Raw genomic sequence first — 27,675 nt, forward strand, 5'->3', positions numbered from 1 at the left:
AAAGTTGTGCCTCAGTTCCTAGTCGCTTTTTTACTGTTTATTGCAACTGCATGGTTGTTCTTGATTGGTTCATGGTTACTTCTGTTTGGGACTTGTTTTTGGCTGTTCGTATAGTACCAGGTGGTAACTGTTCGCTGTTGGTGGTATTCATCCACTGTCAATGTTGGCTGTGCTTAGTACTGGTTATTAACAGTTTCTGCTGGTTACTGGTTCTGTCACGTTGGGTCTAATTGTCACCACATCAAAAGAGTCAAAATTACTCACAAACAACATCAAGTATATCATAACTCGTATGAGATTTGGTGTATGAAAGTACGTCACGTAATAATATATTTACACTGAAGTACACGTCTACAAATTCTCCGTTAATGTTAGCGTCAAATGCAAGAAATGATGGTTCCCAATACTGCTAAGAATCGGATAATTACTTCATTCTGACGTTCTAAAAATTATGTGCCCACAAAGACCGCAGACAATGGAGATTTTCCGGGGTCTGTCGCCATGATCCCAGTCACCCGAGATTTAAAAAGCGTAAATGATTTTGAAGTATTAGAATTAGTGCTTATGAGACCAAAAAGGCAATATCTATTGTCATAATGACTACTACACTGGCAGAATGATGCATTTTATTTATTTCAATACATCAAAATATTTCACGTTCCTTGTTTTATCTCGGGCAACCTGGATCATGTTCGCAGTTAACGATCGTGAGTAAAATTACCTTTTTCTTTTACAAGTCGATCTCTCGGGATTATTATATTAAAATTTAAATACAAAAGTTGAAAATATGTTTCTAGAAAAACCTCGTGAAGCCGTAGGAAAGATAAAAGTTTCCCAGAATATTAAAACAAACCGGGTAAAATCAATGAAAACTATAGATGAATTCAATATTGTGGTAATGCAATTTCAGTTTATAACTTCAGTTGTTTGCCTGGACGGCCTATAAAGAAAAGGAGAAATCATTTATTACAAATGAAATATACTTTTACGATCCTTCACTAGCCGGGAATGTAGAGTCTTCGTGGATCTGAACTAAGAATGATCGAAATTTATACCATCACGTTTTAATTAACATTCAGGAATATTCTTGACAGTTCAGAAAGTAACGTTGTGTTGTTTCTGTGTCACTGAATGAAAAATCTGAACTATATCCATACCAAACACATTCATATTGGACATTCCTATATCATTTCTAAACTGCTCTACCTGGAGATCCGGCAAAGGCCTCTGCCTCTTGCGCTGTATGACTATACGAGAAGGAAACATTGGTTATCATTTTTCAACTGTCTAAATAAATGGCAATAAACGGTCTTTCCTTAGCTAAAGACCTGGCGAAGACCTTCCTGTCTGTTAAAACGATCCTCTAAGACTGATATCAAGCTTTTCTTACAGAGTAACTCAAGCATACCTCTACTTCAGGTGATTTTATAGGAATCGCTGCAGTTCTTTTTCTTGCTGAACTCGTTTTAGCAGGTTCCACTAAAACCTGTTGTACCGGTTGCATGGGCTGTATAGGTTGACCTGGGCTGCCTTGTCGTGGAGGTGCCGGCATGTTTTGCTGGTAATATCCCCCCGGTGGCGCCACTTCAGACGGAAAGACCTTTAAATAAACATATTAATTAAATATATACACGTGATTCTAATAACAGTTCATTGATTTTGGGAAAGCACAAGTGGAATGTTTTACTTGCTGGAACTTCAACACTCGTTCTAATAGGGAATATTGTTTATGATTCGTTAAAAAAGGTTTCATCAAAGATACCTGTTGTGGCATGAAAGGCGGTAAATTCGGAATCATTGGAAATCTAAATGATAACAGAGTACAGTCACGTTAGAACTAATAGAGCTAAGTAGTATAAATAAAAACATAGTTCATTCAGTTTAGGTTTCCTCCTGTAGTAACACTGGATCAATAAGAGATGATCCTTACTGGACCTCTAGGAAAAACAGTTTAGAACTGGTAGAGCTATCCAGTATAAATAAAGTTAGTTTAGTTTAGGTTTCCCCCTGTATTAACACTGGATCAATAAGAGATGATCCTTACTGGACGTCTAGGAAGAACAATTTAGAACTGATAGAGCTATTATGCAGGTTTCCTCCTGTAGTAACACTGGATCAATAAGAGATGATCCTTACTGTCCAGAAGAAATGAACGTATGCAGTCTTCATGATAGTGCTGTGAGGAGGTTTACACTTACTGTTGAGAGGTATAAACCATGCCTGTATTGGGATCAGTGAAGTTCTGTGCATGGTCATATTGTCCGGCCTGCATGGGTATACTATGTACAAATTCTCCGGTAGGGGCGTTTGACGGAGGTGCCATAGCATAGTGGCCGTTTTGAAGCAAAATGGGTCGTAACATCGCTGGATTGATTTCTGCAAATGGAAAATAATTGTATATGAATGAAATGATTGTTTACAGTTACAGCTGTTTACACTACATACTCTTCTTTGAAAGGCTTCAATGGCAATTTCTTTTAGAAATGTTGATTGTTCGCTAAAGGCATTCTGGCTGTCTAATTTTGTTGAGAAGGTACAGTGTAGCACGGAACAAAACTACAGGCGAGGAAGATAAAAAAGAAGACAAACATACCTTGCGTTTGAAGGGTTGGTTGCTGTGCGTAATACATCGGAGGATAGCCTTGAGATATTTAGAAAAAGTTTAGAGTCAGTTTTTCCGTTCAAGTTACAGCTGGCTCACTGTGGTTTATTGAAATACCCCTGAATGACATATAGTGTAAAATAGACACGTTTCGACCCTAAGGATCTTCATCAGGAGAGTTGGATGAACTAACTAACTTTTATATTAACTCTCCTGGCGAAAACCCCCGTTGAACAGTCGAGAAGTGTTTTTTTGTCCATTTAGACAGTGTTGTGGTACCACATTTGAATGTTGATGCGAAGTTGTTTGAAGACGCAACCACGCTGCTGCATGGGTTATATTAAAACACTGCACTAGTCTCACCTTGTGGTGTAACATAGATTATCTGCTGTTCTCTGGGTGATGACTCAACGACAGGTTGTAATGGTGTCTCGACGGCCGTTGTCATCACGGGCTTTTGACGTTGAGCAGAGTAACGCTTACGACCGCTGGAAACAGCCGCAGGCTCAGATACCTCTTCTAAACGAGAAATCGCAATCGCAATGTGTTAACTGAGGGCTGTTCGCCATGATTTCATCGACCGGGTGTCTAAATACTTACGTTCTTTACTCTCCAACACTTCGCCAGCATTTCCCTCATCATCGCTCTGGGCATCTGCAAAGGAAAAAAAAGTCTTAACACTTTACCCGCCATTTTGAACGCAGGGTGATGTTAGGTAGACAATATACCCGCGCACAGGTAACCGATTATATAAACTCTATGCTCATGAAGTATAGCAGAGAAAACCTTACTAGAAAATCTTCCCGATTCCACATCGGGCGCTTCCTCGTCCGCCAGCTCTACGCTTTTCCGCCTCTCCAATTCCGCTTCCCGCGCGAAGTCAGCCGCAGTTTTCTTGGCCTTGGTCAGCGGCTTTCCCCGTCCTTTGGCTTTGTTTCTCATCTCGCTCCACTTTCTCGTACTTCTTCCCTCCGAGGCGTCGTCCGCGTCCCTACGATAAACAAATACGAGTTCTCACAAAACATGTTTCGTAGCGAGAGACCTCAGGCCGGTTGCATAAAAATTAACCAGCAAACCAAATGACTTTTAGAATTACCGAACAACTGCCGTATATCAGGGTTAAAATATGCGAAAGCTAGGAATGCAAAAGACGTAACCGCTTCTTACCTTTCAGGCTTTTGATCATCGCCAGCTCTTTTTTCTTCAGTCTTTTTCCTTTCTTCGTTTTCATTATCGTTTTTCTCATCAGCAACGTTTCTCTCTCTCTTTTTACCATCTCTCTCTTCCCTGCTGTCTCTTCCTCGTCTGTCGCCCTCATCTTCACGAGAACGAGGCTGAAAGGATAAAAATCAACACTTCAGTCTCATCTCCGCTATCAGGCAGTGCAGTAATGGTGAAGTACCGGGGCAGGTTGTACGAAGGTTGGAATGATGGAAATATTGGCAGAATAATGATTTTTTCTATTTATGAAAACCATGGAACTGATGCTCAACAAACCTTTCTGTTTCTGCGATCTTCCTGCTCGCCTTCTTGTCGTCGTTCCTTCGGGGACCTTTCGTTTCTTGCCGGTCTGTTTTCGGGATCACGTCTTTGTGATCGTTCCTCGTTGTCGCGAAGTCTTCGATCCCTCGTTTGTTTTTCATTTCTTTCATTCTGATCTTCATTCCTTACTTCTTCATTCGTTTCCTCTTCCCAGTTCTCCTCAGTTTCTTCCTGCCTTTTGTTACCTGGTCTACCAAAGCCTGTCTCTTTTTTTGCTGTCGCTTTTTCGTTGTTGTTCGCCCCCTGTCTCTCATTCCGTCTCTCATTACCACCCCTTTCTTCCCGGTTCCCAAAACCTTGTCCTCTTGTATCCCTGTCCCGTCCCTTTGAGTCACGGTTGAACCCTTCACCATCTCCTTGTCTACCTCTGTCACGTCTCCTATTGTCCCGATCGAATCCTCTGTTATCCCTTTGATCCCTCCTATCGTCTCGTTGCCGGTCCCTTGTGTCATGTTCCCTGGTGTCACGGTTGATCCTGCCTTCACCCTGTTGAGAGATAAATATCATGTGAAATAGCCGTTTTTTGGTCGCCAAATTCATTTGTTAGTCATTGTAATTTACCTTGTTGCCATCTTCACGCTGTCTATCCCTGTTCTGTCCTCTATTGTCCCTATCGAATCCTCTGTCTCTGTTCTGTCCCTTTTTGTTCCTATCGAATCCTCTGTCTCCTCGAGTCTCCCTGTCTTTGTCTCCACCACGATTGCGCGATCCCTCGACGTCCTCACGCCTATCATCATAGCGTCCCCTTCTATCCCTATCGCTACCCTCATTACGCCTTCGATCCCGCTGTGAGCCCTCTCCTCCATCATCCCGTCTTCGGTCACCCTCGTTTCTTCTTTCACCGGACTCCTCATTCCAGTCTTCCTTGTTCTCTCTTTCAAACTCGCGACGTCTCTGAGCGCCATCTTTAAAACTATCGTAGTCTCTTCGCCCGGTATTTCTTCTGCGGTCGTTACCCTCTCCTCCGTCTTCATTCCGCTGTCCCTCATTCCGCCTTCTACAGAAAGAAAATGGGGTGAAATAGCTACAGTGAAGCCATACGCAGATGAGAATTAATGCGCACAGGGTATCTAGAATTTAAAGAGAACTATTGAAGTCGCCACAAAAATCCGCATCTTTTATACCTAACAATTCCTGGCTTAATACAAAAATGAACTCAAAATGGTGCGAAAAATAGCCTAACCTATTTATACACTGGAGTATATGCAATTTTGTGCATGGTAGAAAAATTTCAAGTCAATGTCATTTACAGAGGAGTTGAAAACCAAAACTTTAGACATTGTATCAAATACGGTTCTCAAAGATTCACGAGTACACTCACTCACCTCCCGAAGCGTCCTTTGTTGTCTGTTTTTACAAAATCGCTCAGTTTCTGACCTCGTCGACCTCTTCCTCTGTTCTTTAAATTGTCAATGAACCGAGCAGAATCCTGAGAAAACATTTGATTGGCATTAAAAAATAGAGGAACGCATTAAAAAATAGAGGAACAAAATTTGAAAGACAAAATCATGAAACGGTCGGGGGAGGGGCTCTCTTGTCCCCCCCCCTAGGATCAATCACTATGCATTTCAACTCAACACAACTTTTCCACAATGTACCTCAAGCTCTTCCTTTGTCTTTGGTTTCTGGTCATCTTCAACATAGAGGTCATGGGCCCATTTTACTTCTGTTTTGTCCCAGAGTTTTCTATTTCTAGCATTGGTCCTGTGTTATACAATATAATTTAATATCACAGCTGATCACAGGAGCGTAAGGGAGAACACATTCAGACTGAAAGAAATTCTGTACCTTGCTTCATCATAATCTTCGCTAAAGCGTGTATCATGAGACCAGAAACCCATTTTGGTCACATTTCTCTCCTCTGGTTCTTTCTGTGGTATATTAAATATGTATGTTGTTTACAAGAAGTTTACAAGTCTGTTTCCATGAAGACAAACTAACCTTTTCTTCTTCATCTTCTTTCCAACCATCCTCCTCATTTTCTTTCTTCTTTATAGCCTTCCCTTCTTCATCAACATCCTCTTCATCCTCAACAACCACGTCTTCATCATCATCCACAATTTCACCCTCCTCCAACTCACCTACCTGGCCCTTCCCTTCACCACCATCATCATCCAATATCTCACCCTCCTCTCTATCATCATCCTGTGCCTCTTTTTTAACTTCACCCACCTCTTCACCTCCAACATTATCTTCACCCAAGTCTTTGTGTTCATCACCATCTTCACCCACTTCATCTTCACCCACCTCATCTTTATGCACCTTATCTTCACCCACCTTATTGTCACCCTCCTCATCCTCATGTTCACCCTCCTCATCCTCATCTCCACCCTCCTCATCCTCCTCTTCATCATCATCGCTTTCTTCATCATCATTGCTGTCTTCATCTTCACTTGTCTCCCCATCCCCACTTACCTCATCTTCACCATCATCCACCTCCTGTTGCCCTCCTTGTTCTTCACCAATATTCTCATCCCCTTCCTTATCCTCAACACCCTCTCCACCATTTTCATGACTATCTTTTGCATCCTCAAACTCTTCGTCATCATCTTCCACTTCATTTGGCTTAATTTTCTCTGTCTCCTTTTTCTCATCATTCACTTCCAAATCTTTCTCCGTATTCTTTTTTTCACTGTTCTTATCTCCATTATCTCCCTATTAATATAATCAGTGCAATGGGATTCATTCAGTTTCCTTGCATCAATATCACTAACAACTATTCTGGGGTTTGCAAGACTGGAAAAGTAAAATTCAAGGAACTTTCACAATTGAACATGTTGTTTTGCACACAATATCAGGACACATTATTGATTAACAAATTTTTAAAGTAATCCACAAAAATAATAAAATTAAATTCACAAACAAATTAGTGAACAATCATTCTAAATTGCTAATTGGCTACAGCAATACAATGAAGCTTCTTAATAAAACATTTGATTTGACCTCAAATATTCATTCCCTTTCTATTGGAATTTGTAAAATATTCAGGATTGGAAAAATATTTTCAAAAAGTGGATAAGGACAAATTGCTTCATGAAAATTAAGAGTTAAAATATGGCATTTCAGAGGTCCTTAATGCTTTTCAAAGTAGAGTTCAGGGCAATGCAATTTTTTTTTTACTTTATACTGGCTATATGGTAATATATTTTATCGGTAATGTTATTTTACTATAAAGCTAATGCTCTTCTGATTGAGTTCTGGTTTTTAGCTGTGAAATGCAGGGAAAGGAATCTCTATATCTAATATTCGATTTTGAAAGGTAAAGAAAGTCTTGTAGCCACTTAGAAATTGTAAGAAGTATCCATTGTATTCCATATTTGGGCTCAAATATATTGCTTACAGCCTTACACCAAAACTCACTTGATAATAACTGAATACATTAAGGCCCCTAGAAGTTCTTACTTTGCCACTGCGAATGAGTTAAAGCAATTCAACAATATAATACAATCTTTTACAGGTCGGAGATATTTATTGCTGGCTCGAACCATGTGATCACATTGACAAATAAGCAACATTCCTTACCGTTTCTCGTTGTATTTCCGCTTCTGCCTCGCTTTTTTTTTCTTCCTGTGAATTCATGACAAAAGAAGGTCTTTCCTTTTATCAAATTCACGCTAACTTTTCAGTTTTGGGGCCGAATTTTACTATTTTACTGTGGTCTTTTTACCAGTTTTGTTGACTTGCAATTTTAAGACGCCAACGGTAAACTACGCTTATATGAAGTAGCACCAACATACCAATACCGCTGACATCACGTACTCACATGCGACCAGGAGGGGAACAGTCTCTTTCGAAAGAGGGGGAGTTTACTTGCAAATTATTATTATCAAGAAAATCAAGTCAAATGAGGCTCAAATTTTTGCGAGATGAACATTTTAAAAGTAGACACAAACCTTGAAAACGATATTTTACCCTGATGACACCATTATGGTTCATTTCATGACGATTAAAATAGATCGATTGATAGAGATTAGCCGACAGAAACTAGAAATACACACATTTTGATTGCTCTTTTACAGAGAAAAATATCTTCTTATTCAGAATTTGTAATGTTGACACTTTTTAAAACAGAGCATCCACAACTGAAGGAAATTTTCTCCAACATTGCCACTAATATAGAGACAGGAGTCAATACTAACGTCTGAAATAACTTGTGGAAGCGCTGTTTTAAAAACAAGTAAATTAATTGCCTGCCTTACAGCACCAGACTGACCAATTAAAAACCCCTGCGACTGTCTAAAACAATCAGTGAAAGTTACTTCTATTTTAAAAAGATACCCATGCGTGTTCTCAACGCACACGCAGTTCTCCATAGACGACCCAACCTTGAATATTGTCCAACTTCTTCTTTATGTTACGAGTCGTGATGTCTCTGCATGTTGTTTCCAAGTTGAAGCATGTTTACGATGAGGAGTTTATCTCTTTACATCGATGTGTAAAACAGCGATGATTTTGATCAAACTGCAACGCCATGGCCCGGTCTCTTCCCCTAGAAAATAGACAACCTGTAGTAGATCACGAAAAATATGGACTTGGTTTTCTAGAAACTGACAAGCAGCCCAGATACTATTGTCATAGTAATGTAATCATGCAAATCAAAAGAAAATTATAAAAATAAACCTTTCCCCAAGTACTTACCGTTTCGTTCGCAAGATCAAAAACTCATGATTCGTCAATTCCTCGGCGCCTGCAGCGTTGGTATCATTGTAAACATCAAAACACATCTAAAACAGTCCCATCATTAAAGAAACCATGAGAAATATTTGCTCAGCAATCAATCGATGTAAATTTTAAGCCGATTCTCCAAACCTGAAGCCTTCTCAATTGATTCGAAAGTATATTATCTTTACAATCTCCCGCAAAGAGCTCTTCGTAGAAAACGTTCACCTCCGTTTCTAACGCCTATAAATAAACGATTCGACGGTTCTTAAACGCGATAGCCCTGTGCATACCACAAAGTTCATATTATGAAAGATTGCAAACAAACCCTGATGTAGTCATTTTTGATGTAGGAACCGTTGTTTGAAACTGCCAACGTGAACAATGGTGGCCGCACGGGATAATCACAAGGGACGATGACAGCAGCCTTCAGCTTCACTGGAAGAAAACAATCAAAGTAGTCCACAAGCAAGAGTGGAATTTTGACACGGAGCAAGGCAGCAAGTAGAATGAAATCCAACACTACAGCTGGGAATATATTACCTTTGTCTTTTAAAAATGTTGCTAGAAACAGCAGATCATTCTCGGAGATGGATTCAAGTTGTGTGATATGGTCGACAAACGGTAACTCCTGTAAAATAGTGTGAAATGAATCCAGTTTAGTTCAGTCTAATCAAGTTGAGTTCAGCTTATTTTAGCCCAGTTTAGTTCAGTATAGTCCACTTCAATCCAGTCCAATCCAATCCAGTCTATTTAACCCAGTTCATTTCAGTTTACTGTAGTTCAGCTCATTTCAATCCAGTTCAGTTCGCTTTAGTCGAATTAAAACTCACTTTGGTCGACTGAGATGCTCAAACTTCAAACAAAAGACTGCAGCCAAAACAAAGTACAATACTTACTGAAAAATCCGATATTGTTTGCGGTGTCCATGATTCGAGTTTGCTCAAAGTCTTGACAGGAAATAAACGTCTCCCCTCGTCACTTAACTGTATATTCAGGGACTCTAAATAACACAAACAAATTTGAACCTTTTTTGTTTCCCAGCTCATCAACAGCAAAATGCACATCTTCTTACCCAAGGAATGAAATTGACTTTGCAGAGAAATCCTAGTCAATACCCTCGCTTTAATGGCTTGTATAGTGCGCTCCATGTGCGAGGCGCTGACTGAAGGTTCTACCTCCTGAGCCTTTAGAGAAAAGGAGGACGTATATATGGTTAGAGATATGTACTACAAGCATAGGAATCCCAATAAATATTTTTGAAATAATAAAAGTTAGTCCAGTTGCGTTGTGAGTTCAGTCACGTCAGTGATCGCGAAGCATAAGATAAAAGTTGTTTAATATAGGAAGGCAATGAACCTTATCTGTTTTCACGTCCAATGAGGGAAAATCCAGTCCGCATATTCTCTGTACCCAGATGTAGGGATGACCAATGTTCAGCTTAGGAAAAGCAACATCGCTGACCCTGTTGGAAATAGTAGAGAGTTCAAAACCATCACCCCGAAGTATTTTCCAAACCAAACATGCCTTTAAAGGAAGGTAGAAAAATAAAAATCTTTACAATTGGCTTACCCCAGATTGCTTAGTTGAAAATGATTGGCTGGATTTGGCGTGACGTCACCAAAGTCCTGGGGGAAGAGACACGTGAGAACGGAATCTGGGGAAAGCAAGGATCTAAGAAAAAGAGGGAAAAAAAGAGAATGGTGAAATTTAGTAGGATTTGCTTCCATCCAGCCTTAATATATACATATCAGTGATCACAATGCTTTTACCTTCCAGAAAATACGGGAGAATTGTCCGGTTGTGTGGAAGAAATGGAAACAGTCACCGTGACAATGTTCAGAGATTGGATGTAACTGAACAACAAAACCGACTTCTCTTCGGCTGAAAAATTGAAACAGATCAATGTGAATTCGACAATAATCTCCTCTTTCAATATCAGTAAAAAAACATTCACCACTGACCTTTGCATATCAGCTCAAGCTGGACCTGCAGTGGGTGTTCTTTGAGGGCCGTTTTAATTTTTTCTTCCCCGCAAAGTTCCTCGGTAGTTCGGCGATGATGGCGTTTCTAAAACAATCGAAACATGTTTCTTTTATATCTAACATAAGCAGAATTTTATGAAGTCAAGTTAGAGGAATCAAAGTTCAGTGAAATGCAGGGCTGGTATTGTGTTTTATCAATGAACCTTGGGTTGTTCCTCTGCCTCTGGTTCATCTTCCTCGTTCTTTTCAATTTTTTCATCAAAATCAACATCAACAACACCTGTTAGAAGAGTGTTGTGGAAATGGGCAAAAAAATACCAGCATTCAACTACATATATACATGGAGCTTAGTTATAGAAATGTTCCGTTGTAATCCTTGGGGGAAAAAGGTCTACATTAATCAGAGAATCACACCTAGACTGCCAGTGCTGAAACTATTGGATGATTTAGTGTACCTGGTTTATCTTCAATCACAGCCTTGGCTGCCTCAACATCGCCAATAATCTCCACTATCATATGAGGATCTACATAAAAAATTAGGATGGTATAATACAGTACACTTCACTTCAGCTCAAAATAAGCCCAGTGCCCATCACATTTGCTAAGTAGTTAAGTTCAGTCCATCAGATTTTAGTCCACTCTCAGCTCACTCCATTCCACTTGTAAGATATCAGGTCAGTCTAGTTTAATTCAGTTCACTAGATGTTAATGTGATCAGATCATTCACAAAAAAGTATTTTCTCACCACAAGCTTCTTGGTATGCCATTGATTGAACAAACAGGACATAAAGTGGCCTAAAATCAATTTGTTTTGGTCAATTACTATTGCTGTGTCTATATCCACTCTCAAAACGTAAGAACTATAGTTCCATAGAGTTTGCTATTGTATACAAGCTGTCAGTTGAGTTTCCAAACCTTGGCAAATACTTGGCAGTCTGATACTGAAGTCTCTTGCTTTCTAACCGTAAACCCAAGAATTCTTGTATTGGTGATGTAGCCTAGATAAGGCAAACAGAATCTTAACTTCCACTTATGTAATCTTCCACTCATCTCTCTTGGCTTGTCATCTGGTCATCAAATTCTGAGATTAGAATATTCCATCGTCTTCTTATTGTTTCCAAAATCTCACTGTTCTCTGACTACATTATGTCAACTACAATCATTATCTAATAAGATAATCATAATAGCACTACAGTATTCCATACCTTAAGAATAGTTTTGAGTTGTGGCTCCAAGCTGTTCAGAAACTCTTTCTTTGTTTGAATTTCCTGTGATATCATCTTTCTTTCAGCAACATAATTTTGCTTCTTTCCTGTTAAACTAAATTTGATACACACAACACTAAGTTTACATTCCTCTGTGTAAGTAAAAATGCTGCAGGTACACAAATATTTAAATGAATGGGCTGCACTACCACAAAATACAAAAACCTCCGGCTCTAACCTTTTTCTCTCCTGTAGTTCCCAGCCAAGTCTTGACAGCATACGATCGTGTGAACTTTCTGTTAATAATTCATCCTTTGATGTGTGAATAGAGATCCAAAGATGAATACACAAAGTGTCAACGGTGATTCCAATTGTACATATAAACATGCTATCTGATCCAAATCTGACCTACCATATTTTTTCCGTTTTCTTTACAAAACTCCTCCTCGGAAACTAAATCAATTTCCTGATCCTTTGATCTGTGAATGAAGAAAGAAGCAATGTCAATGAAAGACATTGCCTTACAAAGTGTCAAAAATCATCAAAGTCGTTGCCATCTTTTTTATCTTACTTGAACTGTAGGCATTTATTAATTTCCTTCTTCAAATGTGTTATCTCATAAAGCAAATTTTGCAGCTGAAGATGTAGACTATCAACTTCCTGTTTTGCCTGGAAACAAGTTGGGTACACAAGTGAGATATATATTTTCTCCACTGTATTAAATTGTCACCCATAAAATAGTCACAGGGAATGTTAACATATATTATGAGAACCTCCTGTGTTTTTTCTCGTGCTTGTTTATTTCGTATCTGAGTTGAGCGATTACATTTCTTGAGAGAAACAAAGGACAGCAGACATTGCATGTGGAGACTGTTCAGTCCAGGGTCCTGAAGAATAAAAACCAACAATTGGTTTGTGTAATTATCATTGGTTATATAGCGAGACAATCACAATCTTTTCACTCTCAATCAAAACAAAATCCATTATACAAATTATTAGTTTGAAGCTATCTGGTCTCCTTTCAAACAAATAAGCAAAAGTACAAGAATTATAATTTAGAAACTCACTGTTTTTTCAACGCCTTGGTCTTTGAGGACTTTCATTTGTTCAAACAAGCTTTTTATAGTTCGGCATGCCTTTCTATACTTCTCCATATCCTTGAAAGATTGGCTTTTAACAACCTCAGATTGAGCGTTCTTACTGCTGCCACTGCTAGCACCTGTGTTCAAGCTTGAACTAGTCGATGCCGGTCGAGTTCGGGTTGATTTTGACTCATCTTCTGTAGTGGAGCTTGCTTTGACAAGCTTCTTAGAAGGCTGAGGTGATGAACTCGTTGCATCAGACGAAGTACGCGACCTTTTTGCTCTCATTATGTAGTTATTTTGATATAAAAAACACTAAAAACGACTTTAAAATCTACACAATGCCACCGCCATCTTGGTCTTCAGCAATTTTGGTTATCCCTCAGTACCATAGCATCTTCCCCAATATATCCCTATATCCTCCAATATCCCCACCCATATCAACTACATGCCAATTACATCAAGTTTTTATCAACTCACAATAACAAAAATATTTTATTTGCATTCCTCTTTTTGTTGATCGAAATATTTTCACTTTTTTGTTGGTTTTAGATGAAATGCTGTGCTAAAACGAAAGGATGCTTTAAATTGAGTTGAACATCATGGGTTTCCCGCTAAATTGCAAAGAATTTTGCCAGTTTGTAGCTGTGTATAACAGGATGGACATTTAATATCAAAGAGATTACATCATGGATGATCCAACTTCAAATCAAGCAAAACGTACAAAAATCGCTCCCGCTAGACCACCTCCACCAAAAAGGATGCCAAATGACATGCCTTCCACAGTTCGCAAACATTACGAGGAACTGTCAAATATTCGTGCAGAGCGCGTGAGATGGTTTTATTTTGAGGACAAAAAGTGGTCACCGTTTTGTGGTCAGGAATCGTTAAGAATTGAGCAGTGTTATCGGAGTCAGGCCAAGCTGTCAAGTCATTTAAAAACATCGCCAGATCTTTGCGAAGTGTGTACAGTTCTTGGTGGCCTTTATGATGTCGACGTCGCGAAACGAATTTGCAAGCCAGTGTATTGGAAAGGTCTCGGGGCCTTATTTATAAATATAGTTGATTAAACTTTAACTTATTCACCCTCAAACTTCCCCCTTTAATAAGCAAAACATGCGAGGTGAAACAGCAAAGCAATACAAATTTACACCCAGACTACTTCTCATCTGTGAAAACGACTCGTTCACAGCAATTACAATTATTGAAATGGAAACCATGCAGGCTTAAAAAGTTGTGTGTGCATGGGGATTATGCAAATTAAAGCTGTGAGTCTGTGACTTTTAAATTAGCAAGATTCCCAAAGTCTGCTGTGTACAGTCTAATTAAACAATTTAAAATCTTCAGTAGATCCTTCGGGTCATCACTGCATGATGATAGGTTACTTATTGATAGGAAATTCTTTCAGATATGACAAATTTGACGAACTAGAAGTACAAGATTTTATCATGTATTCTTTAAGGAGAGCGTACAAATTTGAGTTTTCTTTTACAGCTGACCCCTTGGAAATATGTCGGGGTACATGGTTCAAGGGATCTGCTAGTGAAACCCATTGGACTCCAATAACTGAAGAAGAAGCAAAACTTATTGAACAATCTCATCAAATGCTGTGGCATTCTATGGTATAGAATACTATATATAGTTGATGAGAAATAGCTAATAGTTTAATTTTGAGTGAACCATCAAACACATAGTCTTGCAAGTTTACTGTAACATTTAGAATGTCAATTTTTTTGGATTGGCTATGGCCTATCAGTAAAAGTAGATATAACATTATTTTTTGTCTTATCAAGGGTTTAAATCCAGGTGTTCCACATGTAAATAACTCATCAAATACTTCAACCACCATTAATGACACAGAAAACAAGAATGGTAAAACCTTTGTATTATATAATAGGTTGCTCATTCTGACGGTTTAGACAGTTGGTTGGCTAGGTAGTCAATTGCTGTGTCAATAATTAAACACTTCTGTTCAGTAGCATTGACTTCCATGTCTTGCAGTGTTGTGTACGCTACAACTCTCAGGTTACTATGTGGAATGGACAGACCTTACTGAGGTGTGGTTACATAGTGAAGGAGTGACCTCAAAGATATTTCGTGGAATGGTACAAAAGATTGGTGGCTCTACTGGCGTCCATGCCACGCCCTTGCATAGGGGTTATCACACAGAATGCAGGGTGTCTGATTGCCCTGCTGATGTGACACACCTGGTGTTTGTTATTCATGGAATTGGCCAACTCATGAATAGCAGCATCAATGAGTGTTGCCATATGTAAGTCAGTCGGATCCAATCACAGTTTCTAATTCAGTACCATCTAAGCACTGTCCTAGCAGTGAATAGCATGAACTAGAAAAGATCTGACTAACAAGCACACTGTTCAGACAGGAAAAATGAACTCTTGCAGCCCAAATTGTGGATGGGAGTACAGGAGAGTAGAGTAAAGAGTTAAATAAATACACAACAAAAGCAATAATTGCAAGAAATTTTGTGTTTGTGATTGGTAGAAACTCTCTTCTTTTTGTTTAGGTTACGCAATGGATCAAAGCAGATTGCTGAAAAATACTTTAAGGAGGAAAACTCGAAAGGACGGGTGGAATTTGTCCCAGTGGAGTGGCGATCTTCACTGAAGCTAGATGAGGGAGTGATTGATCTTGTGACACCGCATACTGTACGTGGTGTAAGAAACGTGATTAATACCAGCATGATGGACATCATGTACTACACAAGTCCTTTCTATAGAGAAGAGGTTGGTACTAAGGCTGACTTCCTTTGTATGTTTGGTTGATGTGCTAATCTTCCTGTACGGGAATCCTCAGTGCAACTGGTGTTAAGGCAAGAATAACTGCACCAATTCTAACCTGTCCTTCCTTGAAGTCGAAGTGAAGTAGTAAGTGTTATCCGTTAAATGACTGTGTTCTATTCAATTTCCAGATTATTGGATTCGTGAAAAACGAGTTAAATAAACTCTACAATCTGTTTTTATCACGGCACCCTACGTTTCAAGAGAATGGTAATGTGTCAATAATAGCACACTCACTGGGAAGTGTCATAATATATGACATATTAGAAAGATGGGACTTGAGATTACGAGATATAGAAGCAAGCACGCAGAATAGATTTGTCACAGACAGCATAAACTATCTTAATTCGATGGAAGAGAATCTAGAGAACTCGAATTCACCACGACCTGGTGACTCCAAAAACAACCCCATACATGTCGAGCTGGCCCAAGCACAATTAAGATTGGAAGAGTTAGACTTTAAACTTCACAACCAAATGTCAGGATTGAGCAATGGGCAAAGTTCCAAAGACGCTTTGCATTTTAAGGTTTGTGAGTAGTTTACGCTGACCAATACCATGCAGACGTGGTGACATCCTATACCAACTGTAGTTCTCATTTCATCCTAAAGCTGATATTTTACGACTTAAAATCTTAAATGTAATCTCTACGGTGTTTATTGCTAGGTTGCAAACTGCTTTCTAATCGGCTCACCATTGGCCGTGTTTTTCACCCTACGAGGATTTCGTCCTGGTGAGGAAACGGAAAAGGCTGTGATGCCCCAGATTGTTTGCAAAAGGTTGTTCAATATTTACGACCAATGCGATCCAGTGGTAAGCAAGCTGATAACCTCGTGGTATCCAACGAGAATTATGCTGTTCTTACCACTATTTCGAACTTCTAGGGAAATTCACTTAAACTTACACTGTCATTTTCAGGCGTACAGGTTAGAACCGTTATTTCGCGAGCGTTACTCGAACGTAGAACCTGTGCATATCAAGGGTCACGCTGAGACCAACTACACCTACGATTCCTCTGAGCAAATTTTGCAGCCAGACAGTAGTGGAGGGACTGGAAACTGGTTAGTGTATGCCTTGATAGGTCAACCAAAGGGTGGAAAGGCGGCAGAAGGAAACGCGAAACCAGGGTAGGTGGTTGTTAGGGCTTAATTCGATCTCTAACTTTGTCATCAAGCGTTTTTGAACCTCCAAGAAGAACTATCTGTATCAAAAAGAGATGGTACTGTACTTTTAGGAAGGTTTAAAACTCATACAATCAATAAGAGATGATCCTTACTGGACCTCTAGAAAGAACAGTTTAGAATTGATAGAGCTATCCAGTATAAATAAAACCATCTCAAGGAACATCCTGCTGTATTTCATTTCAGACCAACCCAAGCGAGCACAGATCAATGTGACGGCGGAGATACCACCAATGCAACGAAAGATGTATCCAGCGGTGGATGGTTTTCAAGAATGTTCTCACGAAGTACCACGAACGCTTTTGACGCCAGCGATCAAGACGCAGTCGACGGGGATAAGGAAAACGCTGATTCAACAAAACGGAAACAAGGTACGAATGATGACAGGGAGGGGAGGAATGTAATCCTAGGAGAAATTACTACAGAAGGAACCTGAACTAACGTCATTGATTATACCTTGTGCTATTTCAGTTCTATCGCGAAGAATCGACTACACTTTATCTGAGAACAGAACACAATATTGGTCTGCGATAACGTCTCATCTATCCTACTGGAACTCAAAGGACCTTTGTCGTTTTGTGCTGCATCAAATATACTCTGACAAGGCGTTGAATCACGATCAGTAAAAACATGATGATTTTTATATACACAAAGCACTGCTTTGTGGAAAGTTGCGCGCAGAAAGATGTACCGTAAAAATAGTTTCGTGTTGGAAAACACGAATTTCGCGCTAGCAAGCTGCAGCACAGATAGCATTACTCATGCCATTTTTGGCCGGAAAACGATCGATGTTTGCAGAAAGCGTTCAATCAAATCGAAAGACACTAAGTCAGTGAATGAGTGTATCTCAAGTTTATCTTTAATATTCGTTTGTTATAACAACATTGTTTTGCTAAATATATTATTAGTATGTACAATCGATTATTACCATCTTGTAGTAAAGTCACCCTTGCTATATGTCGAATATAAATTATTTCTTACATTACATATATCCAATTACATCATTTCTAAAGCACGAGCCCTATCCACTGATCTGCAATATACAACTGGACATTATCTCGGCCACTTTAAATCAACAATGAACTAATAAGTTTCTACCTATTTTTGGTAATAGATATCATAATACCAGACAAAAATAATCATAGTGTAAATGGCGAGTAACTCAATCCAGCTCTACCATTGCAGATCAGTGGGTCAGCCTGCCTTTAATACGAACTTTTGTTAAATTGCTTTCCTTCCCATTCGGTTACTTTGTGCACGATGAGCGTTGTCACACGTACGAAGATTTTGGATCTCATTTTGGAATCCGGGTCTATTATTGCTCGACCAAAAATGTCGGGTATTCACGATGAAAATACAGCCCGTTCAGTAGCATTACCGCGAGCTCATTAACTGTCTTTTGTAGCCACCCCAGCCCCGTGGAAGAAACTCTGTCGATCTTTGCCGCGCAAACGTTTTCGAAGGCCGCTTCACCTTTCCATTTTTCTTGAGAGCTAAAAACCATTTTCGCATGACTCCGTTTGCCAATGAACGGAGTTCGAGAGAATGGAACGTTACAAAATGATTGTTTCTCTGACTTTCATGAAATAGAGTGTCTTTTGTGTTACCACGCTGAGAAAAAAAATATCGTCACATTTAGTCAGGCGATTATACACACAAGATTGGCTACTTGTCAGCCTAGTCCCTAGACCTCTTATGACGCGCCACTCAATAATTATTCTGCAACGCCATTTTGTAACGTCATTTCGAATTTCGTTTTCGAAGAGAGGCCGAGAGGATATTACGCAACATTTTTTTTCGAACAAAGCTATATATTCATGTAAATATTAGATAAAATACAAAGTAGTTTGTTTTTACTGGACTACTCACCGTCATGTACACTCGTCCTTCTTTATTGAATGCGATATATTTCCTCGTCCTCATATTTAAAATTCTCACAATCCCCACGCCAAATGACTGCAGTTCGAATTTGCCTGCAGAAAAGAACGCGTGAAAAACGATTAGCACGAAGCCTGCAATTCAATTCGGCCTCTGTCGGACATTAAATCTCACCATCTCAAGTAGACCAAAAATAGTTCAGGATAAGCATGCATGCAGCGTCTCTGCGAAGCGCACGGGAACACTGCGGATAATCAAACTGTGCTATGGACAATAATCCTATCAAAAACACATTAAAGTTCACACAATTCCGATTGTTAACACGAACACTTTGACCCTTTTCGCTGTGTTTCTTTGTGAATTTGATTGTTTTTGTCTGTTTGTTGTTTTGATTATGAGCGACGCTCGCGGGGAAACAAACTGTGCTGTTTTTGCGGGCGAAAAGTGAGGACACAATACGCGCTCAGGAAAAGAAATATAAAAGCGAAAAAATTGGATTTCAACGCATGTTATATATCGTGATGAAAGCGCTCACGCCTCACGGAACCTCTTTACCCATAAAAAGATCTACAATTAACATGGATTGAAATCAGATTTTGTTTACACATGCAAGTTTTGCACATGCATTTTTATAAAAAACTGTGAAATCAATATTCATCGCCTCTTTTTCATCCTCTAAAACATTCACGCGGTAAATAAGATTCATTTGGTGGCACTCGAAATGAACTGTTTACAGACAATTTAAAGTCCAATTTAAATAATCCTATTTGATTGTGTAAACACTACCCCTGACAACCAACTGTGTTTTAGATGTTATACGGCGCAAGGCAGCCAGAGCCGAAACTAATATAGTAATTTCTCGAAGAGCTGGGCTACATACTGTGTGTAAAAGATACTGCTGTTATAATTGCAGTCCTTACTGAGCCGAGCGTGTGAAAGCTATACCATCTTAACTATAAATATATAATACATATTGGCAACTCTGTCAAACAGTAACACTGTAGCAGGGTGTGAGAAGAGTTTAGAATCAGTAGGAATCTAAACTCGTATAAGCAGAGTCTATATAAGTCGGAATGTCGAGATAGACGATATATTTTGGATCTGGGGAACTTTAAAGGTTAAAGGGGAGATATAATTATATACGCAAGCTTTTAAGTACGGAACTCAGAAACGCCCAGCCCACAGCAGTGTTGGACCCATAACCTAAGGGAAGGCCCCTAATCTGACAAGATAAAGGAAAAGCCTTTTAAAAGACATGCATGTGGTAGAAGGCGAATTCATGCAATAAAGAATCCTTTGAAGTTGAATACAGTTGATCATGTAAAATGCAAGTAAATCGTCATGGGCCGAAAAGCTGTAAGCGTGGTCGACGTTTTCACAATGTTTTAACGGCGTGAAATGCACCAATTTTGATCTGGATGGCGACGTTTTTGATAAATTTGTTATACACATTATCATTCCTACGCAAATAATCTTATTTCGATTAAACGTTTCCCAGCAGTGGCAAAAATAACGCAGCCGGAAAGATTTAACTCTACGGAGCGAGACATTTATGGAATTAAAAATATTTTGACTGGAGTTGCTCTAGACCACTATAGTCAGACGTTTTGAAACTGCCATAAATTGTAAAACAGCGAGCTTAGTTCAGTTTCTCTGCAACAAAACTGGGCCAAAAAAAGATTACGCTGATTTTAACCTCTAGGGAGCACATGCAGTTTAAAAGCTACCCAGTATATGAAAGTAGTTTTGGACCAGTTTATTCCCGGAGTAAAACATGACGATCTGATCATAAATTCATCACTGATATAGTCTTATGAGACTTACAGGGTTATCACTTTTTATCTATATAAATTAGCAAACAAATTTTTCAAACAGAAAATACACAAAAACTCACCAAATTCTTTTACTTTGCTTGAATTAACCGTTCCTTTGAGTCTTCCTTTTTCCACTACGAGATAGTTCTTATTAAAACACATGAGCACGACTTTCTTTCGATTCGTTGGGTGTTTTCTGTGAATGCTTATTTGTTGTATTCTTGACAACCTCTTTGCTCGTAACGTTTGAGCTCCTTTCACCAGCATACACTCGGTGAAGAGTAATAGCAATATTTGAGTTGAGATAAAGAAGCCTGGAGTCAATTTCATTTTCTACAGAATGGATGAAAAAATGGATCAGTTAAATAGAAAATATAACGGGGTAGAGCTGTTGTAAAGTATTTCTATGAGGGGGTATGCGAGCAATAGGTGGTTAGGTTATATGGTAAATTGCTGGTTTGGTTAAGAAGGTAGTCATTTATAGTTTGGTGAGCTAAAAGGCTGGGTGGAGGTTAGATAGGGTGGGGAAAAGTAGAGATAGGTATGGTCTTGGGTAGAAAATTACAGTAGGCAGGTGACACGTTGTGTGATGAGGTGAGGTGTGGTGTGGTATGAGGTGAGGTGAGGTATGAGGTGAGGTGAGGTATGAGGTGAGGTGAGGTGTGGTGTGGTAAGGTGAGGTATGTGGTGTGGTGAGGTATGTGGTGTGGTGAGGTATGGTGAGGTAAGGTGAGGTATGAGGTGTGGTGTGGTGAGGTGTGGTGTGGTGAGGTAAGACAAGGTAAACTAAGTTAGGTAAAAATGAAGAGGCGAGACAAGTTAGTACGAGGTGGGGTCTTTAAGACTAGATATGGCAGAACAAAAGGTGATAATTAGGTATGACAATGGAGGTAAAATAAGGTTACGTAAGGTGAAGTAAGGTAAGTTATACTGTTCTATTCATCAGATCAGTGCCATAAATTGACAAAACTAACTATTCTCGTTGTTACAGGACATGACTTTCTTTTCACCCTGTTCAGACGTTTCTCCCACTCATTTCCCCCAAATGTCAATCAACTACGCGCGCATTTAGCCGGGAGGATGGGTTGAAAAATTAAACAACATTAGAAAACGTCTATCTTAATTTGCCAAGAGGAAATCTGAATAACAAATTGCGATAAAACTAGGCAATATCCTCCGAAGATTATAGCTATACCATGCCCTAACTGACTTTGCAGACGAGAGCGGTGTCGCAATTCGCACGCTTAAAGAAAACGAACAGCGCAAAACGGGCATAAATCGAATCTCACGGATTTCAAAATGAGATTCATAATCTTTGATCTTACATGTCCCTGACAAAGAACCTTTCACAAAATTAACCAGAGGGTAGAATGAATACTATCGTAGCTTAAATCGAACGCTAAAACAGACGCATAGGTCCCTTCAAAACCCGGAAAAGATACTTAACATTGCGGTTTACCATCGGGAAGCACCTAAACGCGCGCGCGTTATATGAGGATCATCATAAAAGCATCCCTTCAGTCAAGCTAGATGAATATTAAGCAACTATTGAGGTCATCAGGGCACGCTAATGTTCACATGAATTGTAGTTATGAATCGCCAATGACCATCATTCTCAAAACCACATCATAATAATGTATGAATGACCGGTTGTATGTACAATGAATGAATTGAATGGCACGTTTAATCGCGGATGTCCACCATCATTAAAAGCATATTTGATTTAAACGAAGACAACAATTCACATCCGAGTGTTGGTGATTAGAAACTTGGCTCCCGTATAAATTGGGGAGGTAAGTAATAATGAATAAATGCATGGCCAGGCATCATCTCACTCTGACTGACGCTGGTATTTTGAATAAAATTCTCACAATTGGAGAAGCGTTACAAAGCGCTGAGCATCACACCAATTAGCTCCAAGTAACTCGAGAAAATTCTACTAGCCATCAGGTTAGTTTTAATGCAGATAGACTTTTATAGTGAACTTTAACACACGGGTGAAACACTATATATTGTATATATGAGAAAAACAAGGTTGTTATTTGTATCGATAGCATTTCATAAACCTCCTCTGATAGACGTATTCAAAATTGAACTGTACAAAAGTACCGTAGTAAACATTTGATATGCATGAGCACCGTACATTATGAGGACAGGACGTTACACTATGGCTAAATTTAATACCATTGTCAGTATTGCAAGTATAATCTCTAAGTTTATACTTTACCTCATTTAATTTACTATAGGAATACACTAAACTAATCAAGTGATATTATGGTTTATTTAACAAGCGCAAAACTTATACCGTAGTTTGATGCCAGCCTGGACTGATATTCCTCGAATACTGTCGCCTTCGTTCCAGCGAGACGGATCACGCGTATTCCGTTCTCAAGAGTGTCTACAAATTGCTTCACTCGTAATTGATGCGTCAAGAAAGGTATGCACTGGCAGTTACACCTGCCCTCCGGAACTAAAATGCGTTTAAACAACAATCTCGTCTCGGGAGGTCCACGATCTATTTCCAAATTGTGTTCGCACACGCGAAGATAAGTCCAGTTTGAGATTAACCTGCGCCTCCCTAGTTCAACTATCGACGCCTGGTAATTTAGCGAATACTTTCACATCAAGTCCTACGATTAATGCAGCAATTTACGATCTCAAATATTTATATTATAATCATTTCAAAAGCTATATGGATCTATCAGCATCCTGTCTTTTGAATGCAAACAATCCTGGATGAATTGCTCTAATTTGTGTCGACTTTGTTTTTGCACTGGTATGCATTGAAAGTGTTTTGTCTTTCTGTGTCGAGCCGTGAAAACGGCGCAGCAAATTTCCGCCAAAAGCGCGACAAAACAAGCGCGCATAGGGAAATACGGGATGCACACATGCTGCGTCAGCAACGGGGAACGGGAAACGCAACGAAAACGCCGAAGTCTTTCGAAACGGTTTGATTAAAGCGAACAGATTGTTTGGATTATAAACTCATCTCGCCAACTCATGAATACATGAACAAATAAGATATGACTGGCCGTTTCGGAAACTCATTGCCTAACAAATCTACAATGCGCATTATGCATGAGTAACGTTCGTGTTTAGATGGCTATTATTAGAGTGATGGTTTCAAAAAATCTGGCTCGATTCAATCCATCAAAAGTAACTAAACTTGCTGTTTCCAAATACATTCATGCTGAAATTTTATATAATTTTCTCTGCTGTTATTTGTCCTACATGCAGAAAGGCAGGCAGAGAGGTAAAAAATGAGGGAATCAAATTGCTCCCTGAGCCTCACTCCTTGCATTGAATATCAAATAAATTTCCTATAGCATAGAAAAATATATGAAGATATTTTTTTATGCATAAGACATTAAACGCAGCTTCATTACAACTGGATACGCAGAGAGAATTTTTAAGACAATACATCATGTTAAAATGATAAATATTCTGCAACACTACCTCGCTATATCGCAAAATGGTTTTAAGATTTATTAGCCCTTGATCGACATTATAAAGGGTATATATTTAACCATATATTATCACTGGACATACACGTCAAAAGTACACGCAATTATTGGGAAAAGTATTCCCGCCTCCTCAATGTTTTTCGTCATACATCTGCGTGGGTTCGAGCCAGTCACGAACGAAAGAGATCAGTTAAATATTACCACAAACTCGATGAAATGCTTCAGGCTAAGTGACAAAGCCACGAAAACAATATGAATAAAAAATGCCCTAAAATATTACGAAAACACCTCTCCTTATCAAAACACATTGAAGACTTGCCTGTCGTATAAATTAATTGACATCGTTTACATGCACGAGGGACAGCCAAAGCAAATATTTTTCAAAGGAAATAGACTATTTTCATTAAGCTATTTCTATATATTTTTTGAAATATCATAGAGTTTAAAAGACCTGTTGAAACATCTTGCGTTTAGCCTTTTAAAATGAATGCCTTAATGCAATCGAATTCAAGGTAAAAACTAAAGTATATTGGTTTGCTTTGTAAATAGCACGGCTGCATCATTGCACTAAATACATTCAAACGACTTGTGTATATACTGGCTATTTGTCAGCGTGGCTTGTGGTATTTAAGTAACAACTACGATACTGACACTTTATGGCAGATAGTGCTTTAGGGCTGACTACATGTAGAGAAGAAAAGAATATAACCTCATATAGGGTGACGATTTTATTCAGTCATTAATAATTAGTCTATAGTTGATTTTTCTATGATGTTTATAAGGTAATAAAAATCTACGGGGGCTAAGTGAAGTATACACTGTTAAAATGTAAATGAAAATCATATCAGGGTAGTAAATTAAAACTCGATTGAAACACAAGAATGTAATGTAATATAAAATAGTTGTTTCAGTATGAGAGACTGATATAAACTCCAAACACATAAAATAAGTAAATGTTTTTTCTACATATTCTGAAAGGATAAATACACCTTGAGTTATTGCCATGCATGTCGCTAGCATAGATAGTTTATCTGCAAGCAGAATCTTACAAACGGATTTCATGCGACTAGCTTAAATCTGATTGGCTTAGCCGTTGTCGAACCGTGCAATGTGATTGGTTAAAATATCTCAGCCTTTGGAAATCGCGCGTTCCAAATGCAACAGCGTATATATAGTCTGATATGCAATTTGCCTGGCGTGATATCCTGTAAAAAACAGCAAGAATTTTTTGACACCATAAATAACACTTATCCTACGGGCATCTTTGTTAGTTATACTTTACCGTGTTAACTCACCGGCGAGCTCTATATATACTTGAATTATCAGGATTTTTGGCAGGTCAAATTGAAAATTGTTGACGCTATTAGCAAGAAAATAAACTACAATTATCGACTATGTTTGAGCAATAAAAAAGTACAAGATTTTTATGTACATGCTAAAATAAGGACCGCTATTTTCCTTAACGATAATCAGATATTTCTTATCGTTATAAGTGCTTACATAGTGTAGAGTTACGCACTTTAGCAAATTGACACTTACACAATTTGTCGGGTATATATGAAGTCGGCTTTGGCTGAATGTTAACAGCGAGATTTGGCGGTTGACGGTGTTTATGCCGTCGTTTTACACGTATTTATCATAATATCATTAATGTGGATCAGAAATGCCCGGCCTGTACATGTATTGTACTTCATAATTCCATAAGCTATCTACAAGGGCTGAGGGTGACTATATAGAAGATTGCTCTTAACATCTTAATTAACGATTGATATTTCTTTCGAGATTTCTGTCAGATTTTGTTGGGAAATTATTTTTTTTCATACCAACGCCCATGCACTAATAATTAAACCCTTCAACAAAGTCAAGTTGAATAAAATACACAAAAATATTCAACTACATCTTAGATTATACTTAAATAGAAGAATATGGTATACAGTAATACAGACAAGAAAATCAAGAAAGTTTATTTCATTTCACCCTAGTCACTATATTTAATTTATAATCCAGTAATTCAACACTTCCTGCAAACATTAGTTTTGAAGTGGACCAGTCATCTTCAAGAACATTCTCTATAGACTAAACTAATGTTTAAATACAAAATGAAAACTTACACCCAAAGCTATAGGCGGAATACCTCAAGGCAAAACTGGAGCCAAAGAGCTAGGAATGAGTTTACTGATCGACGTTTTTAATACAGCAACCGCCTGTGTAACCAACCAAAGTGATCCTGAAGATGCTGTATGCTGTATACACCAGCGACTGTGAAGGTAAGCAATGAAACAACAATCAACACGCTCGATTTATTGAACGGCTTATGTGAACGGAAGTTCCCCTGAGCAAGTCGGGTATTTTTTTCTCAGACCCCTTCAGAGGTTACTCTTGCATTGGTAATTATCAGTTCCTCTGCGATAGAACGTTACACAGCGAGAAATGGTTGCAAAGATTCCTTGGGGATACGTTTGGATTACGAATCTTCGGGCTCGTTGCCAGTGGACGGCCTTTAACACATCAAATCCAATAAAAATCTTTCAACTTCTCAGATTGGGTTCCATGTTAACTCCTCAGAGCTCAAAGCCGCCAGACTCAGACGAGAACGTATAAAATATAGCTATCGTGCGCAGACGTTGAAATATGCAGCAGGCATTTCTTTCCTTGTAATCGGTATTAATTCTGGTATAAACGTGCTGAAAATATTTCGGATATATTCTCAAAGAAAAAATCTCAAATTATATTTGGCCGTCTATATGAAGGATTTCGTTTCCTGAACACGCGGGCTTGAGGTATTTCACTTCACGAGAAAAGTCCTCAAAATTGAAAGATTTCATAATCAAATTCCTTTCCTATGTTTACAATATTCGTGGTGAAATCTTCAATTGAACGTAAATGAGGCTGTCGTGCGCACTGAGCCACTGACGCACAGATGAATCACGGATTTGTTGGCGGAGATGATAGCAAAAAACGTGGGAAAAATCGCGCAGACTTTGACGTCATTGTCAGTAATGAATCCCCAGAATTCTTTCAATGAGAAACTGGTATATCTTTCAGAGACGATTATTTATAAAAGACGACTGCAAAGATTGACTTCTAATCAACGTCACAACTCTAAGAAAAAGACCCCGGGCAATTATTCTCCTCTACAGGATTGTAAAGTTTCCATGTCAACGAATTTTGAATTATATTCTTGTAGGTTTGCATTAGCTTGTAGGTACACCACGTCAGCATTTAATACTGCATATTAATATTAAATACTGCAGTCAATACTTACGTGGTGTTCCTACAAGCTAAATTACTTATTGATGTCACCATGCAAACATACAAGAATATTAAGCTAAAATTCGTTGACATGGAAAGAGGCAGATATAAAGATTATATTTCCACCTTTCCCCAGACGAATTTGTACTTTACTGATTATAGTTTCAATAGCAACAACAACAACAACTACAGCAAGGTTCAATTCAATACC

General features: G+C 38.7%; 4 protein-coding genes across 6 annotated transcripts; 1 reads left to right on the forward strand and 3 right to left on the reverse strand.

Moving 5' to 3' along the window:
• Positions 1-268: 268 nt before the first annotated feature.
• Positions 269-7,894, reverse strand: LOC114531659 (spore wall protein 2-like). 2 transcript variants are annotated; one of them, XM_028553278.1, is made up of 16 exons: positions 7,667-7,894; positions 6,086-6,799; positions 5,933-6,015; positions 5,743-5,848; positions 5,470-5,573; positions 4,706-5,141; positions 4,100-4,630; positions 3,770-3,936; positions 3,394-3,593; positions 3,203-3,256; positions 2,966-3,121; positions 2,594-2,641; positions 2,199-2,376; positions 1,763-1,805; positions 1,409-1,600; positions 269-940 (listed from the first exon to the last, which is right to left on the reverse strand). In XM_028553278.1, exons 1-16 carry the CDS (start codon positions 7,721-7,723, stop codon positions 920-922), a joined length of 3,090 nt encoding a protein of 1,029 aa, XP_028409079.1. In that variant the 5' UTR covers positions 7,724-7,894; the 3' UTR covers positions 269-919. The 2 variants fall into 2 exon arrangements, with proteins under 2 accessions (XP_028409079.1, XP_028409078.1); XM_028553277.1 differs by having other exon boundaries at positions 4,100-4,633.
• Positions 7,895-8,128: 234 nt separating this feature from the next.
• On the reverse strand, positions 8,129-13,470 carry LOC114531680 (THO complex subunit 5 homolog). Its single transcript, XM_028553293.1, has 21 exons — positions 13,061-13,470; positions 12,767-12,880; positions 12,565-12,662; positions 12,406-12,472; positions 12,232-12,305; positions 11,994-12,108; positions 11,704-11,786; positions 11,534-11,583; positions 11,244-11,312; positions 10,992-11,068; positions 10,768-10,873; positions 10,576-10,687; positions 10,376-10,477; positions 10,163-10,268; positions 9,879-9,990; positions 9,703-9,806; positions 9,347-9,434; positions 9,132-9,241; positions 8,954-9,046; positions 8,783-8,868; positions 8,129-8,633 (listed from the first exon to the last, which is right to left on the reverse strand). Exons 1-21 carry the CDS (start codon positions 13,361-13,363, stop codon positions 8,546-8,548), a joined length of 2,157 nt encoding a protein of 718 aa, XP_028409094.1. The 5' UTR covers positions 13,364-13,470; the 3' UTR covers positions 8,129-8,545.
• An 85-nt stretch (positions 13,471-13,555) lies between these two features.
• On the forward strand, positions 13,556-17,893 carry LOC114531681 (phospholipase DDHD1-like). Its single transcript, XM_028553294.1, has 10 exons — positions 13,556-14,110; positions 14,570-14,697; positions 14,869-14,947; positions 15,077-15,347; positions 15,603-15,822; positions 16,008-16,403; positions 16,542-16,688; positions 16,794-17,002; positions 17,243-17,427; positions 17,528-17,893. The coding sequence occupies exons 1-10, from the start codon at positions 13,765-13,767 to the stop codon at positions 17,680-17,682; spliced, it is 2,136 nt and encodes a 711-aa protein (XP_028409095.1). The 5' UTR covers positions 13,556-13,764; the 3' UTR covers positions 17,683-17,893.
• A 426-nt stretch (positions 17,894-18,319) lies between these two features.
• LOC114531684 (fibroblast growth factor 1-like) lies at positions 18,320-27,263 on the reverse strand. 2 transcript variants are annotated; one of them, XM_028553297.1, is made up of 4 exons: positions 26,324-27,263; positions 20,829-21,081; positions 18,926-19,029; positions 18,320-18,667 (listed from the first exon to the last, which is right to left on the reverse strand). In XM_028553297.1, the coding sequence occupies exons 2-4, from the start codon at positions 21,076-21,078 to the stop codon at positions 18,431-18,433; spliced, it is 591 nt and encodes a 196-aa protein (XP_028409098.1). In that variant the 5' UTR covers positions 21,079-21,081; positions 26,324-27,263; the 3' UTR covers positions 18,320-18,430. The 2 variants fall into 2 exon arrangements, with proteins under 2 accessions (XP_028409098.1, XP_028409097.1); XM_028553296.1 differs by lacking the exon at positions 26,324-27,263 and adding an exon at positions 23,054-23,193.
• Positions 27,264-27,675: the final 412 nt, after the last annotated feature.

The sequence above is a fragment of the Dendronephthya gigantea genome, unplaced genomic scaffold, assembly GCF_004324835.1.
Source record: "Dendronephthya gigantea isolate DGI-Jeju-01 unplaced genomic scaffold, DenGig_1.0 000073F, whole genome shotgun sequence".
Taxonomy (NCBI): Eukaryota; Metazoa; Cnidaria; class Anthozoa; order Malacalcyonacea; family Nephtheidae; genus Dendronephthya; species Dendronephthya gigantea.